Consider the following 16,360-nt stretch of genomic DNA (forward strand, 5'->3'; position numbering starts at 1 on the left):
CCAACGAGGAAAACCTGTCCGCGCGGAGTATCGGCGAATTGGAGCGCCAGCGCGGCGCATGCAGTGCGGTGCAAGCAGGTGTTGACACTCCGGCACCCACACTGCGGCATTTGACAGCAAGGACGCGAAACGCAGCTGCGCACACTCAACTAAACAATCAGATTCAATCATGTTGTTATGGCCTTATTAGATCTTCACTAAGCATTGATGAACTCAATTGTTAGTTGTGTTGACCTGACTTAGCTGTCTGTTTGTTGTTCCGCTTTGTGAAATTTTAACTGGAGTGATGGAAACGTAAGGAGGTGAAGTAGCTCCTGAAAATGATCAGGCCCTCATTCGACTAAATTTCAGTTGCATCCCATTCCCGATTTGGGGGTGTTTACCCGAAAAGGAACGAAGAAAACAATAAACAAAGGCGGTGCAATAAAAAAGAAGTGCCGGCGAACGACACACGGACGAACGCTCGGGGGTCTGACGGTGTGCCAACACGCGAATACGGGGGCTGTCTACGAAAAGCCATTTCCGCGCTGGGAAAAACAAAGTTTCCGCGGCGTACTCGTCCGAGACTGGGCGTTCAAAGCGCAAAGCATGCAGAGACAAGAGGTAAGTTACGTTGCAATCACGAAGCAACAACGGTTGGTGAACCCCACCTAACCTAACCTAACCTGGTCCCAGGTGATCAATCTGTCTTTCGTTTCGCTCGCAATGTGCGCAACATTGGGGCATCGAGGACACAGCGGCCGTGCCTGTGCCATTCCGTGGAGTGTATCGCGGACCCGTCATCGGACCACCACTCCGTCCACTCCGTGTTCCATGTTATGCAATCGCGATTCGGCCTAAGTGCTCGGCGTGCCGTCGCCACGGCGCCACGGCGGGACGCTCGCTCGGCCGCCGGGGACGCTCACCGGAGCGGCCGACCCCCAACAGGACAGCGATTGGCCTTGTTTACCGGACCATCATTATGACGGGGCGGGATGGACACGACCTTCGGCAGGGATTTCACACACACACACACCTAGCGGCACACGGACACACACGCACAGTTTTCCTCTCACACGGGGCCACACGGACACACGCAGCATGGGGTGTTAGCATGTTGACCACACCACTATCAGGCACCATTGATCTTTGGATCCCCTCCCCCTTTCTCCCACTGTCTCCCCCTCCCCCTCGTGGGCGTGGGAAGTGGCCCCGGTTCGGCGGCGTGTCTCTCCGTGACATGTAAAAGTGTTTACACGTGGTGGCGCGGCGCCCCTGGGGCCCTGGCGCCCCTGGGGCGGGGCGGGGCGGGGCGGCCCTCTGGGTGGCGGCCGCTCTGCGCTGCGCGCGCTCTGCGTTGGTTTCGGCACACCAGTCGCTGGACTGCCGTGCCGCCGCGCCCCGCCCGGTGCAGCCCCGGGGTGGTGTCCGGGGCCTCGGCGTCGAGCACCCCCGCGCGTGTCGCTTCAGATGGCGTCGTCCTGGCCGCCGCCCGGCCGCGGTGGCCGCCCTGGAGGGGGGCGGGGCTCGTAGCGCCGCGGCCTCGCCGTCATGAGCTTCCCGCGGCGGGTGCAGGAGCTGCAGGCCGGCCAAGGTGGGCGTCGTCGGAGTGACATCGGCATCCTGGACGACCTACGACTCTCCCGTCGCCGTGACGTAGCGAACCTCCTGGATGTTTATGCATCCCGGTTCGAAGTATTCATTACTCTCCCCTCCCCTTCGCGCGGCCCTCCCGCGGGGCCCGCCCATGGCCATGACAGCCCCCTCCGCCCACTGCCCCGAACCTCCGCGAACTTCCTAGGTTCGTCGAGTCGGACGCGTCTGGCGCGCCGACCGTCCAAGCACTGATGGAAACTTTATCTGTCGAGGAAGACGCTCGTCTCGAGAGGCCCGAAGGGAATCGTCGCAGTTAGTGGGGGCCGGGCCCGGGCCGCCTGGGCCCCAGATAAGCCGACGACGGCGTCCGTCCGCCCGGCGGGCAGGCAGCCCATCGTGCAGCCCATGGCGGCAACGTGAACCACCCCTTGTTCTTGCAGATGGGAGCCGCACCCGAAGCGTGCGCAACCTGGCGGTCCTGGAGGACGACGGCGTCCTGGAGGACCTGCACGCCGTGGAGCGGCGGCGCGCCTGGACCCTGCCGACCAGCCCGCCGCCCCTCGGCAAGCGCTTCGCCGACGGCGTCCTGGTGCTCGCCGTCAAGCCCAAGGCCGGCGAGGGCGAGGACGGCGACGTCGGCGACGATGTGTTCATGCGGGGGTTCAAGCCGGCGCTGCGCGTGGCGCAGGTAAGGGGGGGTTCGATGGGCGAGTCCCAATTAGCGACTCTGGAGCTCAAAACGCGTCCGGGATTTTGACCGCCACCGCCGTACCGCAGTTCTTCGGGCTGCTCCCCGTCAGCAAGCCCGCCGACCCGCGGCGCGCGTCCTTCCGCTGGGTGTCCCCCAGGACGGCGCTGGCCGTCGTCATCATCGTCGGCGCCGTGCTCGAGGCCTGCGCCGCGGCGATGCGCATGGTGGACACCGGCATCAAGGTCAACACCTCCGGTAAAGCCCTAAAATGTTTACTTTCCCAAAAATCGAGGGGACGAGTGAATAAACTGAAACTCTCCTCCCCGCAGTGCACGCCATGTTCTTCAGCCTGACGGCCGTGGCGCAAATGCTGTTTCTGCGCATGAGCTGCGTGTGGCCGCAGCTGATGCTGGACCTCGCCTCCGTGGACGACAAGTGCCTGCGCGCGTACGGCGAGCCGCCGCGGTTGCGAGCCCGGATGCTGTCCCTCACGGCGGGCTCCTTCCTCATGGCCGTCGGTGAGGCTGCGTCCAGTTAGCAGTGCAGGACGCGTTGGTGCGGAGCGCTGAGTCCGTTTTCCCCGTTTTTCCAGTGGAGCACGGCCTGTCCAACGCGGGCACGCTCTTCTACGTGTGGCCGTGCTACTACCGCGGCGGCCTGCGCCTCGTGTGGCAGGGCTACTTCCTCACCAAGTACCTCAAGGTGACGTTGTGGGGGCGTGGGAGGCGGCCAAAACTCCAGACGCGTTTTCAGCTCAGAGTCGCCAAACAGGACTCGAACCGAACGTGTGACCCCACCAATGGATTCCTCGTCCGAAGACCAATCCATTGTTGGGGTCACACGTTCGGTTCGAGTCCTGTTTAGCGACTCTGGAGCTCAAAACGCGTCCGGGATTTCGGCCGCCTCCACCGGTCTTCTGGCAAATCCACTGTGCACCGTAACGCCGGCCGCTCGCAGACGTTCCAGCTGTTCACGTTCGCCACGTGGAAGGCCGTGCTGCTGCTGTGGCTGCAGATCATCAACGTGTTCGTGTGGAACTTCATGGACCTGTTCATCGCCCTGTTCGCCATGGGGCTGTCGGCGCGTTTCCGACTCGTCAACTCGGACCTGGAGGCCGTGCTGGTCTCCAAGGTGAGGTGGCGGCACTGTCAAAGTTTCCTCGGTAGGCTTAGGTTGGCAACCCTTCCGACACTGGTGCATCGTGGGAAGGTTGGTAACACTGGGTTCGCGCCCTACGGTAGGCAACCCATCGGGCCCCGAAGCGCGCCGCGCAAAAGCACGATGGGTTGCGTAGCCACGGGCGGCGAACGAGTGTGTTGCGGCGAGGGGGTGTGACCGGGGAGAAAGGCGGCGTCCTCGACGTGCGGTCCGTGATCGGCGACCCTCACCCCGAAATACTGAAATAGAATTCCACGCAGTTGTTACGGCGGCGCACTTGAAGGATTGGCGCCTTCCCAAGTCCGGTTCTAAAATTTTAGGCCGGATTACCCCATCTGATACGCGTTGCCGTCGGTGGGCCGTCCGGAACTTCAAACTATCTGAGTCGAACTCGTCTACACACACACACATTTTCTACTCTCGGACTCATTCAAAATACCGCCAGGGCCAAAACAACGAGTTCTGGAGGAAGAAGCGGAAACACTACAACGCCCTGGCCGAGCTGGTGCGACGCGTCGACGTGATCCTGGGCCCGCTCATCCTGGTGTCGTATGCCACCGACCTCTACTTCATCTGCCTGCAGCTGCTGTCGGTAGTCAAGTACGTCACAAAAAAAAGGAATTTTGTAAAAAAATCTGAAATATTTTCTAATTTTTCAAAAATTTCTAAAAATTTCTAAAAATTTCTAAAAATTTCTAAAAAAAAAATTTCTAAAAGTTTCTAAATAATTTCTAAAAAGAACTTTCTTTAAAGTAAAAAAAAATAAAACAGAATTTTCTAAAAATAAATGTTTGGTTTGGCAGTCCTTCGGGCGTGTCCCTGTACCACAAGCTGTTCTTCGTCTTCTCCATGGCGTACCTGCTGCTGCGCATGACCTTCATGACGTACGTGGCGGCCAACATCAACGAGGAGAGCAGGCGGCCCAGGGAGGTGCTCTTCAGCATCCCCACCGCCGCCTACTCCGTCGAGGTCAGTGCCGACTCCAGGTTTAAACGATATCTGATGTGCCGAGATGTTGCCTAGTGGACAGGCTGTGAGGTTGGCAACCCTTTCCACACTGGGTGCATGGTGGGAATTTTAGCCTACTGATGTGGCAGAACTGCTCGTGTTTCTGCCCAGGTGGAGCGCCTGCTCGTCCAGGTGCTGACGGACAACATCGCTCTCACGGGTTGCAATTTTTTCTCCATTTCCCGGTCGTTCCTGCTCAAGGTACGTCGACCCCCGCGCGAAAAAAAATTGTTTCGGTAGTCTCGCAACAACAAAGTCTTTTTTTCTTTGCGCCCTGACCCTGCACACGGCAAGGACGGTTCCTGGTTTTCCCAGGGACTCTCTTCAAATCACCTATTTTTATTTTTGTCTACAATAAATTGCAATTGCAATTCCAATTTACTGTAAGCCGCCGCCGCGGGGGAAAAAAATCAGGAGCCATTTTTTTACCGTGCGCCCTGCGCCCCCTGACCTTTCGGCCCTCTTTCCCGTTTTGTTTTTGTTTTGTTTCTTCGTTGTTGTTGTTGTTGTTGTTGTTGTGACTTTGGGGCACTGCCGTGACAGATCGCGGGCACCATCGTGACCTACGTGGTCGTGCTGGTGCAGTTCAGCGGCAAGGACGCCAACCCCGACGCGGCGCAGAGCAACGGCACCGTCTCGTGCACTTGTGAGGACATTAAAGTGTACACGTGCTAAGTCAAAGTCTTTTTTTATTTTCGTCGATTTTTTTTAATATACACGACATTGATTAACTTAAGGTCTAACATTTGAAAAAAAACATTCATTGCACGAGCAGACTCAGATCTCTTTGTATTTTAAATTTCACTGCTCGTGGACCACAGGGGAGTGAAGTAAAGGCATCATCTGCTGAAAGGAAAAGGCACACTAATCATTGACAAACAGGATGCTGTGCTTGCAATAAATGGTGAACATCGAGGTTGGTCAAATGTACAATTATCATCTTATCACTAGAGTGTCTACGCTCTTAAAACTGCTTACAGGCCAGCACATGTGAACTGTACAAAATGACGACAAACTAAGGCACGTTGCGGTAACAACATTGGCCGAAAGTCCGTGAGGAATGTTTCGGCTTGGGGGGCATCCAAGAATAAGCGCCATCGAACTGCGGGGCGGCCCACGGATTCGAGGGAGTAATCCACGTCATGCAGAGGGGCGCCACCAAGGCATGTGTCCGGCGTTGCACAGTGGGCCAGAAACGCTTCTAATCCATTGGTGGGGTCACACGTTCGCTTTGAGTCCCATTTAGCGACTCTGGAGCTCAAAACGCGTCCGGAATTTTGACCTCCTACACCGGCCTTCTGGCCCACTGTGCATTGGCGTCGATGGACTGCCCCTCCGCACAAACTTTGGGTCTGGGCGCCGCGCGCATGGCGGCACGGCGACGACGAAGGCAGACCGGCGGAGACAACCGATCGGCGGTGGTGTTCGATGTTCGATCGGCGCGGGGTAGCGCCAGTCCCTGGCTGTTCGAGGCGCGGGGTAGCGGCGCTGCGTCACCGGGTCCCAAAGAACACGAGAACGGTCTCTGTGGCGTCGTTTGACGCCAAAATGACTGACTTCAGTTGAAATTTAGACACGAAAAAACATCATTCCGGCGTCATTTCCACTTCCTCTGCGAGAGTCCCGCGTTCTTTGTGGTGCCGGACCCTGGACGGTCACGGGGAGCGCAGCCTGGCCGGCCTCACTGGCGGCGTCTTCTCATCGGCGACCTCCTCGACGGCGTCCTCGGCGGCGTCCCAGGGCTGGATCTCGGCGCGCGCGACCGCCACGTAGATGAAGTTGGTGACGACCAGCACGACGAACACGACCCAGAACGTGAGCCGCCACTCCGCCATCGTCTCCTGGGCACAAGCAAAAGACGCGTTTTGAGCTCCAGAGTCGCTAAACGGGACTCGAACCGGACGTGTGACCCCACCAATGGATTCCTCGTTCGGAGAGCAATCCATTGGTGGGGTCACACGTTCGGTTCGAGAGCTGCTTAGCGACTCTGAGCTCAAAACGCGTCTAGAGTTTTGGCCGCCGGCGCGCGGTGCTCACGTGGGGGGTGAGCAGGCCGATGATCATGGGCGACACGATGCCGGACACGGCGCCGCCGCCGTTGACGAGCGCCATGACGGTGCCGGCGTGGTTCCTGGTGAGGTCCAGGGCGTTGACGCGCATGCCGCTGAAGGCCGCCGCCATGCCGCCCAGCCCGGCCGTCAGCAAGCCCACCGCCAGGCGCCAGTTGCAGCCCGCGCAGGACGCCCCGATCATGCCCGCCGCGCACACCAGCGACGCTGCCAACACGTTTGTCAAAATGAGCACGACGCGGAATGGCGCCGCTAAGTGCGCACCGTCTCGCCCGCCTTGCCCGCCTCGCCGTCAACACGGGCCTACACCACAAACACAGCGCACAGGGCGGAACAGCACGTATGGCCAGGCTACACTGCAAGTGCGGCCGAGCCTCGGACACGCCGAGGTTCGCACAGTGGGCCAGAGGACCGGTTGAGGCACGCGTTTTGAGCTCCAGAGTCGCTAAATGGGACTCGAACCAGACGTGTGACCCCACCAATGAATTGCTCTCCGAACGAGGAATCCATTGGTGGGGTCACGCGTTCGGTTCGAGTCCTGGTTAGCGACTCTGGAGTTCAAAACGCGTGTACAGTTTTGGCCGCCTCCACCGGTCTTCTGGCCCACTGTGACACGCCGAGGTTCGTGCACTGACTAGCACGACCTACAACACCGACCGCAAAAAAATCAAAAAAAAATCTGAGATTAGAACCCGCGACCTTACCGATGGACGTGAAGACCCGTCGGACCTGCAGCAGGGTGAGGATGTTCCTGACGAGCAGCCAGTCCGCGATGGCGCTCATGCCCAGCGACATGACCCACATGGTGAGGTAGGGCAGGGACGACAACACTCCGTTCTGGAACGGTTTCAACCAACAAGTCAGTTTTTCGAGGCCCGATTCGATTCGAGATTCAAAAGTGGCGCCCTCTGGCCGCACTCACCGTGGCGATGTCGAAGCGCAGCACGCTGCGCATGTACTTGGGCAGGTCGGTGAGCATGGTGAAGAAGCCCCAGTCGTGGCCGACCTGGATCACCACCAGCCCCCACACTGGCAGCGACGTCAGGATACCCCGCCACGGCGTGCGCACCTGGAACGCCTGCTTGGAGGCCTGCGGGGGGAGGAAAACCGGCTGAGCGCCTGCGAGGTATGCCGGTCTGTAACACCACCGTGCGCGGCGGGACGGCCTACCCCAATCGCTTGCAGGCGCTCGGCCCACGCAGGCGCGGTCGAAATCCCGGACGCGTTTTGAGCTCCAGAGTCGCTGAATGGGACTCGAACCGAACGTGTGACCCCACCAATGGATTGCTCTCCGAACGAGGAATCCATTGGTGGGGTCACACGCTCGGTTCGAGCGACTGCGGAGCTCAAAACGCGTCTAGAGTTTTGGCGGCTACCCGCTGCTTGGCGCACTCACCGGCATGATGTGCTCATTGAGGTACTCGCGCTCCTTGGCGGAGATGAAGGGGTGCTGGTTGGGCGTGGAGAAGCACAGCGCCACCCACAGCACGTACCTGCAACGAGATGGCCGTCAACGTGGACCAGTCAGTGCAGCGCCGCACCGCCGCCAACGCTCAACACGCACCAAATCACGCCCAGCAGCCCGAAGAAGTAGAAGGTGATGGGCCAGTCGAAGTTGTGCAGCAGCAGGCCGCTGATGGCGTTGCCCAGCACGGTGCCCAGCTGTCCGCCTGTCGAGCAGAAGCAGGCCGTCAGCCACAAGGTTACGTTTACCTTTCCGTCTACCTCACAGGCGACAGCCAGCCAAAGCAGAGAGGGGCGTCTGTGACATCCAAGACAAAGCATTTCTGTGGTCACAACGCTGTGGCCGCAGACGGGGACGTCGTGGCCACACTGCACACTTCGTAGTCACGTGGTCACGTACCTGCGTACACGAAGGCGCCCACCCTGCTGCGCTGTTTCGGCGGCACCCACTGCGACAGTAGCGCGCTGATGGCGGGAAACGTGACGCCCTGCCAGAACGGCAAGCGATTGTGAGCAACTGGACCTCTGTCTTTGCAGAGTTTGATGCACGATGGGACAGAAGACCGGTGGAGGCGACCAAGACTCTAGACACGTTTTGAGCTCCAGAGTCGCTAAATGGGACTCGAACCGAACGTGTGACCCCACCAATGGATTCCTCGTTCGGAGAGCAATCCATTGGTGGGGTCAACCGCTCGGTTCGAGCCCTGTTTAGCGACTCTGGAGCTCAAAACGCGTCTAGAGTTTTGGCCGCCTCCAACGGTCTTCTGGCAAATCCACTGTGTGAACGCACCTCGCCCAGCCCCATGAAGACCCTGAGCGTGATGAGCCAGCCGGCGCCGAGGCGGGCGGCGGGCGGCGACAGCAGCGTGGTGAGGCTGGTGATGAGCAGGCCCAGGCCCAGCGCGTGCTTGCCGCCGAAGCGGTCCGCGAACACGCCGCCCGGGAGGTGCGACACCACGTAGCCGTAGTAGAAGGAGCTAAGGATGAAGCCCTGCAGCACCGAGTCCCACGCGAACTCGGCGGCCGCGTCGGGCTGCCGATCCGTTTCCGGTCAGGGTTGCCGCCCACGGTGCGCCAGTGTCGGAAGGGTTGCCAACCTCAGCCTGCAGGCAGGTCGCCTGCAGCAGCGCAGCCCAGATAGGGCCCAGCAGGCGGGCTGAGGTTGGCAACTCTTCCGACACTGGTGCACCGTGGAAATTTCCGCCTCGCAGTGTGGCGACACTGCTTCCGGTTCGGGGTTTCACAGTGCTCCCACCTGCGGCGTCAGCGAGGGTCCGCCGTCGCCCTGCTGCGGGTTCTCCGGGCAGCGCTCAGGGTCCACCGCCTCGGTGGCGTTGTCGCCGCTCGGCTCCGCGTGGGCCATCTGCACGATGGCCACGGACAGGCACACGCGCATGGTGTACATGTTGAGCACGGCGAGGAACAGCATGAGGTACAGCACGTACCGCTGCTGCACCCACGCCGCGAGACCTGCACCGGTAGCGCGGTTAGTAGCGCCGCCGCGCGCCGAGCACATGTTCGACGGTTCGCGCCGCGGTGGCGGTCGCGGTATTTCTCATAGCTCACCCATGGCGAGCGGCCGAGCGGCTAGCGGGACCGCGTGGAGGTGGAGAGGAAGGGTTTGCAAGTCACCGCGTGGCCGCGCCCCCTATGCGACGTCCTTCTTCGCGCTCGGGTCCTGGACGAGTGTGGCGCGGCGGAGCGGCGGAGAGACCAGCCAGGGAAAGCAGGCACTCGGTAATCTTGCGCCAAACGGTCGCCGGCTGCGCCAACGAGTACGACTTGGAGTGAGCGCGGTACGCGGTTAGCGAGTGAGGCGGACTCTGGTTCGCCGCGAGTCTGCAGAGGGCGCTAATATTAGAGCGGCGGTGATTGGTCGGGGCCGTCAGGTGGCGCGTGCCGCCCCGGCCAATGGGAGCGCGCGGCCGGCCCGCCGAGCTTCGAACAGAGAGAGGGTCAGCTCGGCCGCGTGAGCGGCGAAGAGTTTGGAACCTTAGCCGGCCCACTAGACAATCAGGGAAGCTGTCTGTTTGGCAACCCTTGCGACACTGGCGCGTCATGCGGAACTTGGCCCCAGCAAACGGATTCCTCGGTTAATTAATTCGGCTCGAGATTTCGATGATAATGAGGCTGATGATTCACTTTGAAGAGATTCCCATGTCATGCCGTTACAAAAGGCGCCGCGCACAGGGCGACGGAGTCTCGGCTTATCGAAATCCCGCAAAGCCCCTCGGCTTAGCGCGACTGCCGACTCTCTCCCTCCCTCTGTCCCTCGCTTCTCTAATAGCCGCGTCCAAAGGTCTCCAACGAAAACGCTCTCAAAAGAACAAAGCACGCGTTTATTTGGAATGAGATTTCTTAATAATAATAACAAAATAAGAATGCATTGTAATGACACGTTTTAAAAGAGAAAACATCCAACTACATAATCATGCACTGGAGCGGTGGTTAAAAACATTTAAAATCATTGAAAGTGGAGCTTAAAACTAAACATTGTTCGAACACATTTTAGCACAGGGCAACACCATGTCAAATAACTTTCTTCAGATTACATATTTGAAAATGTTTTTTCATATCTCTTTTACTTCTAAATTTTCTGTCACAAGTGAGACAGGGGAAGGGTTTTATCCCCAAGTGTACCAGCAAGTGCTCTTTCAAATGGTTTACAGCTTTGAAAGACCACGGACAGAATGAGCAGCGGTAAGGTCTGTCTGCACTCTTCTTCTTGGAAGGCGGGCATTTGAACCTAGGAGGAATTAACACGCCGCGATGGACAGCTAGTCGCGGAGTGGGCTTGCCTGGCGAGCCGTACTGGCTTTTGGGCTTGCCTGGCGAGCCGCACTGGCTCTTGTGCTCGCCCGACGAGTCGCACTGGCCCTGGCTCTTGTGCCTGGTCAACCATGCCTGGTTCTTGAACTTCTTTAAACACTCGTGGCACTTGAAGTAATCACTGCTGGAGTCTGTTATTTCCGGGGCCGCAGCGGCCTTTTCGGCCGAGAGGGTTGCCCCCGAGGTTGCCCCCGAGGTTGCCCCCGCCGGCCCGATGGAGTGAGACTTCCTCCGGTGGATTTTGAGGCCCGTGCGGCCCTTGAAGGACCTGTCGCAGAGGTCGCAGGGGTGAAGGTCGTGCGCCTTCCGGTGGCAATACAGCGACATCTTGCTGCTGTAAGTCTTGCCGCACCGCTTGCAGGCGTACCGCAAGGGCTTGGCAGTGTCGGCCCCGTCCGCCCCCGCTTGAGGAGCGCCAGGAGCGTCCACGGCGCCCTCGTCGACGGCGTCCTCGCTGTCGGCGTCCTCGCTGTAGGCGTCCTCGTTGTCGCCGTCCGCGCCGTTCCCGCCGCCGCCCTGCCCGCCGCCTCGGTCCTCGCCGTCCTCCCCGCCGTCGCCGCCGCCGCCTCCGCCGTCACTCTCCCGTGCGTGCTTCCACAGGTGGAGCACGAGGGCGTCGGCGTTGGGAAACTCCTCGCCGCAGAGGTCGCAGGTCGCCGCTTCGTCGTCGCTGTCGTGCCCGCCATCCTTGCCGCCATCCTTGACGGCGTCCTTGCCGCCATCCTTGACGGTGTCCTCGCTCTCGCCCTCCTCCTCGCGCAGGCGCGCGTGCGTCCACAGGTGCAGCACGAGGGCCTCCGGGTTGGGGAACTGCTCCCCGCAGACGTCGCACTCCAGCACCTCGGCCTCCTCGCCGTCCTCGGGCACGTAGGCGGGCAGGTGGGTCTCGAGGTGCTTGCCCAGGGCCGCCGCGCCGGGGTACGCGCGCTGGCAGACGCTGCAGGTGGCGAAGCTCACCGTCCTGGAGGACGAGGACGACCCGCACTCCGACTCGGCCGAATCCGCCTGCTGGGCTTCCCCACCCACCATCCTGCGGGAAAAAAACAAGGGAGAAAAAGGTCAAATTCTCAAATGTTTTCAAATTTTTATGTCAGACTGTCTCAGGAGGTCTATGTCGCCGCGTGGGGTGTTAAGAAACTAATTCAAGACTTCAAGGCTTTCAGGGCGGCGCCGGATGATCCCCCCCCCCGGCGGTTTTTTCACTCCCGCCTTTTCGACAGGTACCTTCGGGCGGCGCAGGGGGGCACGGGGCACAGGCACTCACCAGCCAAGCACCAACCCAACAGTTCAAGCCAGGGGAAGAACAATGAAGTCAATGCACTGAAAATTGCCGCCTCGGTAACGAACGACTACGGTTCCCTCAAAATAAACGCACGTCTGCCCCGCAGCCCGAATACAGGTTCGGTTGAGGTTATGGGTCCAGAACTAGAATCAAAACTGTCTTTTGATTTATTTTCATGTTGGGTGGACATACCTTGGGGTGAATGGAAGCTCAGGAATGTTGAAAATATATCACTTCCTTAATGACAACACATTTTTCCTTTAGATTTATAAGAAACCAAACACCCAAACACACTTGAAAATTTCAAAATATCAACACGGTGGAGTGAGAGAGAGGGGGCAAAAAGGTTTAGCCAACATGACACAGGAAAAATAGGATCAAGATTCCTCTCACTGTGACACCACCAAAAGATGATTTTCTGGTTAGATACCCTTTCATAAGTTCCATTTTTTGACTTTGGCTAGGTTTCGGTAACTTTGAGATTAGCTTTAGCCATTTCCAAGACAAAGTGTTTTCGGCAACAGGTGGCAGGGAGCAGTTTCTCCGACCCACCGCTAGAGAGCAGCACCCATGACTACCAGCAGAAAAGCTGTTGGTAAAGAAGCATGGACGTCGCAAGTGAGACGCTTGAACTTCAAGTAGTGGCGTAAGAAACTGCAAGCACGACACCGATTCGATTACATCTCGATTCCCTTATAAATATACTTCACGTAAGTGCTGGCAGCGTTCGTTAAAATTGTCTGTTACAGCTTGTCACTGTTAATGTCTCGTTCCTAACCTGTAGTGTTCAGCAGCTCTTGTCAAATAGTAGTGGAAACAAACTGCAACTGCTTTTCTGTTAATTATGATCGATTTGGCGTGTCGTTTCAGATTCCTCGTGCATCATGCCATCTCACAATGAACCAGAATTACCTTCCAAAGCTGGAAATGGTGGATCGGCTGAATCAAGCTCCAGTAGTTCGGCTCAAAATGAGCCGGAAGCCAACCAGCCCGAGCATAGTGACAGTGATGTACAAAATGATGGCGAAAATGAAGACATGAGTGATGCAGAAAATGAAGGCTCTGATGGTGGAGAAGATGGAGACGAGGAGGTTCCTTCTTCTGATGATGATAGCTCTGACATACCCATGACAGATTCTGATTCGGACATGTCTGATGCCGAAGTCTCGGAAGAAGACAATAATGAATCTTTTGAAGGTAAGTGTCCCTAAGATGTTTGTGGGTCTCAGCTTAGGCTTTGCTAAGAATGTGTCACGATATAATCAAGAATTGTCATGAGCAAATAGTAGTGTACAGGCGATGTGCACCAATAAGTTCAAGTCTCAGGGAAATTTTCTGATCTATCAGATGCTTTAGATGAATGGACTGGAGACGTTATGTTGTGTCTGTTGTTTGTATCACTTACAATCACCAGGCACAGTTCAGTTTTTTGTTTCATTTTATTTGAATCCTTTCTGGAGTTGTCCAAGTGTTTGCACCTTTTAATTTTTTTTTTCAAACTTTTTGTTGTTCTACAGACTATGTCTTGCAATTTATGTCCATCCCAGGAGAAGAGATGCAACAATTTTTATCACTGTTTTCCAGAGTTATTGAACTTTTAAATAATTTTGTGTCGAGGCCATTTCCTTCCGCCCGTGAACAAATGGTGTCTGTCCTAGGAGACCTAGACAGCCTCCTGTCTCATCTATTAGCCGTCCAATCAGGAAAGCGGGAGGAGTAGTTTAAATTTAAATGGCCTCCATTCCCTTTGGCTGTGCTAATATCCAATCTAAACTTTTTTTTTTTTTTTTTCTATTATTAGTTGTTCTTACCAAGCCAGTATTAAATAATATTTTGAAAAGTTTGAGTGTCTTAAGGATAAATACTGTCTTTTCAAGACGGTTAAGACATAGATGAAGATAATGAAACTTCCTGTTTGCATATTTTTCTTCACATTGTCATTTGTTTAGTGTCAGGTTCTTGCCACTTCCGACTTGTAGAAGTGTTAAATGCTGAAGACCATAAGCTGCATCTGAAATTTACAGACAAAATGTTTTCTTATTATTTTAAAAATCTGGATCTGTGACTTCTTTCCTGCAATATTATTTTAGACTCCCTTTTGTCATTTAAGGCCTTTTATTTCCTACTCCATAAGATAACATGGCAAATAAATATGGTTTTCAATGTATTATTTTAGCATAAAAGAGCATTGTTCCGTTGTCCTTAACGCTATGTTTGCAAGTTTACATATTATGTTAGTTATTTCAAGTCAGTGGACCCTAATTAATTGTTAAAGTTTTGCTTTGTCTACTGCATTTTTGTGCCAAATATTATTTTTTTGTATGTTTCCTTGTACAGTAATGCCTGTTCTCTATTAAATTGATTATTTACACCCATCTTGAAATTATCATTTTTGATAAGCTTTGTCCTAATATCAAGTTTGACATTAGCCATACACGCGGAGGTAGGATTTGTTAAAAGTTGAGGTTTCTAGATATCTCCGATTGTAGCCTATTCCGCAAGATAAACTTCAATTGTTATTTGCAGAGTTGTTGCTCTTTTTAAGTTTATGGACCCCTTTGATGAATATCTGATTCTTTGCAGTGAAACCTGTGCCCCTTCCTGAAGAGTTTTCGGAGCTAGCAGCTGGCCGTGAAGTTGATTGTGATGATGATGAGGTGGTTCAAGCTATTCTTCGGGCCCGTGAAAAAAATAGAAACCATCCACCTGCAATTGAATGTGAAGATGGAGTTGCAGCTTTGTCATTCCACCCTCAGGAAGATATGATTGCTGTTGGGACATTTACTGGTGATGTAGTTATGTAAGTTAAACTGATCCAGGCTATGCCTGCAGATGTTGTAGTTAGTTACTAGAGTTCTTTGACTTTCTTTTGCATCTATCATAGATACAAATACTCTGATGAAGAGTGTGAGCTTTTGCACACCCATGAGTCGCACGTGAAAGCTATTCGTGAAATTGAATTCAGTAAAGATGGTAAAAATATCTTCAGCGCATCAAAAGACAAATCCATTCTTATGACAGATGTTGAAACAGGGAAGTTGACGAATTTATGGGACCAAGCTCATTCGTAAGTTGTTTAAGATAATTGAACTTGTTTCATTCAGTAGTAGTTTGTAAAAATTATTTCTGACAATACTTTACAACTTTGCAGATCTCCTGTTCATTCATTGTATGTTCTTGACCAAAATCGGTTTTGTTCAGGGTGTGAAGAGGGTCATGTTAAATGTAAGTCAAGTATGAAAATTCTTTTGATCAACATCAGAAGAACTGCCATTACATCTGCTTTCTCTTTAATCTCATTTCAGTGTGGGATTCCAGGCAACGTGAACCTGTTTTCTCTTTCCAAGTAATGCAGGACATGGTGACTGACATTATTTCAACACCACAATGTAGGCACTTGGCAGTTGCTTGTGGGGGTACAATTACCTCTATTAACATAAATGCTAAAAAAATACAAGTTCAGGTATTGACATTATTTTAAATGCTCTCTAAATTTTCACTGTGTATTGGATTTACTGATCTTTCTCTTTTGTTTCTGTGTTTCCCAGTCTGAGGAGTATGAACATGATTTCACATGCCTCGGTCTATTCCGAATGGATTCTAAATTACTAGCTGGTTCATCAAAAGGTTCTACATACATGTTTAATTGGGGAGAGTTTGGTTACCACTGTGATGAAATGCCTGGTTTTAAGCAGCCTGTGAGCTGTCTTTTACCTGTCACAGAGACAGTTGCGATAACTGGATGGGAAGATGGAAAGATAAGGCAAGCTGCATGCACCTTTTATTTCTTTGCACCTTTTCTCATTTTCTTGAATTTCAATGTGGACTTTACATCTTCATTGCAATGATTGTGTGTGTGTTGCTGTTGCAGGGCTACTCACTTGTTTCCTAATCAGTCTCTTGGAATAGTTGGCCAGCATGACTTTGCCATTGAGTGTCTAGATATTTCTAACAATGGCACAATCATCGCTTCCTCCGCTGCAGCTGGAGGTTTTGTAAAGTTCTGGAACATTAAGTATATTGAAGAGACCCAAGTTATCCGAGACAACTTCAACAAGAAGAAGAAAAAGAAGAAGCCAAAACTGAATGAACATAATCTACCTTCCTCTCAATGCCGTAATAAAGGTGAATTCTTTGCTGACCTTGCAGGCCCTAGCTGATCTCTCTTTTTAGTTGTCAACTCATTTGTTACCCTTAAACCAGATGTCTCATTAAATTTTGCTGATAAAATTAATTCCTGGTGTTGTACATTCAGTACTCCTTCAATTTCAAACATTCATCGTG

At 54.4% G+C, this 16,360-nt stretch overlaps 4 protein-coding genes across 5 annotated transcripts; 2 read left to right on the forward strand and 2 right to left on the reverse strand.

Moving 5' to 3' along the window:
- The first annotated feature begins 588 nt into the window (after nucleotides 1–588).
- On the forward strand, nucleotides 589–5,115 carry LOC117644772 (gustatory receptor 5a for trehalose-like). The gene is made up of 10 exons (XM_034384388.1): nucleotides 589–603; nucleotides 2,144–2,263; nucleotides 2,353–2,521; nucleotides 2,596–2,784; nucleotides 2,859–2,968; nucleotides 3,224–3,397; nucleotides 3,870–4,024; nucleotides 4,228–4,393; nucleotides 4,544–4,633; nucleotides 4,976–5,115. The coding sequence occupies exons 1-10, from the start codon at nucleotides 589–591 to the stop codon at nucleotides 5,105–5,107; spliced, it is 1,320 nt and encodes a 439-aa protein (XP_034240279.1). The 3' UTR covers nucleotides 5,108–5,115.
- On the reverse strand, nucleotides 5,105–9,794 carry LOC117645370 (sialin-like). 2 transcript variants are annotated; one of them, XM_034385516.1, is made up of 10 exons: nucleotides 9,532–9,794; nucleotides 9,221–9,435; nucleotides 8,756–8,998; nucleotides 8,366–8,453; nucleotides 8,066–8,171; nucleotides 7,898–7,994; nucleotides 7,424–7,591; nucleotides 7,206–7,338; nucleotides 6,470–6,720; nucleotides 5,105–6,273 (listed from the first exon to the last, which is right to left on the reverse strand). In XM_034385516.1, the coding sequence occupies exons 1-10, from the start codon at nucleotides 9,533–9,535 to the stop codon at nucleotides 6,088–6,090; spliced, it is 1,491 nt and encodes a 496-aa protein (XP_034241407.1). In that variant the 5' UTR covers nucleotides 9,536–9,794; the 3' UTR covers nucleotides 5,105–6,087. The 2 variants fall into 2 exon arrangements, with proteins under 2 accessions (XP_034241407.1, XP_034241408.1); XM_034385517.1 differs by having other exon boundaries at nucleotides 6,470–6,708; nucleotides 9,532–9,793.
- Nucleotides 9,588–16,310, forward strand: LOC117645371 (WD repeat-containing protein 55 homolog). Its single transcript, XM_034385518.1, has 9 exons — nucleotides 9,588–9,702; nucleotides 12,601–12,786; nucleotides 12,947–13,273; nucleotides 14,660–14,876; nucleotides 14,961–15,143; nucleotides 15,228–15,301; nucleotides 15,382–15,539; nucleotides 15,625–15,839; nucleotides 15,948–16,310. The coding sequence occupies exons 3-9, from the start codon at nucleotides 12,961–12,963 to the stop codon at nucleotides 16,234–16,236; spliced, it is 1,449 nt and encodes a 482-aa protein (XP_034241409.1). The 5' UTR covers nucleotides 9,588–9,702; nucleotides 12,601–12,786; nucleotides 12,947–12,960; the 3' UTR covers nucleotides 16,237–16,310.
- LOC117645372 (zinc finger protein 771-like) lies at nucleotides 10,287–12,560 on the reverse strand. Its single transcript, XM_034385519.1, has 2 exons — nucleotides 12,269–12,560; nucleotides 10,287–11,824 (listed from the first exon to the last, which is right to left on the reverse strand). The coding sequence occupies exon 2, from the start codon at nucleotides 11,821–11,823 to the stop codon at nucleotides 10,495–10,497; it is 1,329 nt and encodes a 442-aa protein (XP_034241410.1). The 5' UTR covers nucleotide 11,824; nucleotides 12,269–12,560; the 3' UTR covers nucleotides 10,287–10,494.
- Nucleotides 16,311–16,360: the final 50 nt, after the last annotated feature.

Source organism: Thrips palmi, unplaced genomic scaffold, assembly GCF_012932325.1.
Source record: "Thrips palmi isolate BJ-2018 unplaced genomic scaffold, TpBJ-2018v1 HiC_scaffold_18, whole genome shotgun sequence".
Taxonomy (NCBI): Eukaryota; Metazoa; Arthropoda; class Insecta; order Thysanoptera; family Thripidae; genus Thrips; species Thrips palmi.

Excerpts from the sequence above, each read along its gene's own strand:
- LOC117645372 (XM_034385519.1), bottom strand. The coding sequence starts at position 11,823 with ATGGTGGGTGGGGAAGCCCAGCAGGCGGATTCGGCCGAGTCGGAGTGC.
- LOC117644772 (XM_034384388.1), top strand. Across the intron at positions 2,785-2,858 it reads CTCCTTCCTCATGGCCGTCG|TGGAGCACGGCCTGTCCAAC; the intron begins GTGAGGCTGCGT and ends CCGTTTTTCCAG. Across the intron at positions 4,025-4,227 it reads CAGCTGCTGTCGGTAGTCAA|TCCTTCGGGCGTGTCCCTGT; the intron begins GTACGTCACAAA and ends TTGGTTTGGCAG.
- LOC117645370 (XM_034385516.1), bottom strand. Across the intron at positions 8,454-8,755 it reads TCTTCATGGGGCTGGGCGAG|GGCGTCACGTTTCCCGCCAT; the intron begins GTGCGTTCACAC and ends CCGTTCTGGCAG. Across the intron at positions 7,592-7,897 it reads TCAATGAGCACATCATGCCG|GCCTCCAAGCAGGCGTTCCA; the intron begins GTGAGTGCGCCA and ends CTCCCCCCGCAG.
- LOC117645371 (XM_034385518.1), top strand. The coding sequence starts at position 12,961 with ATGCCATCTCACAATGAACCAGAATTACCTTCCAAAGCTGGAAATGGT. Across the intron at positions 13,274-14,659 it reads CAATAATGAATCTTTTGAAG|TGAAACCTGTGCCCCTTCCT; the intron begins GTAAGTGTCCCT and ends GATTCTTTGCAG. Across the intron at positions 15,302-15,381 it reads TGAAGAGGGTCATGTTAAAT|TGTGGGATTCCAGGCAACGT; the intron begins GTAAGTCAAGTA and ends ATCTCATTTCAG.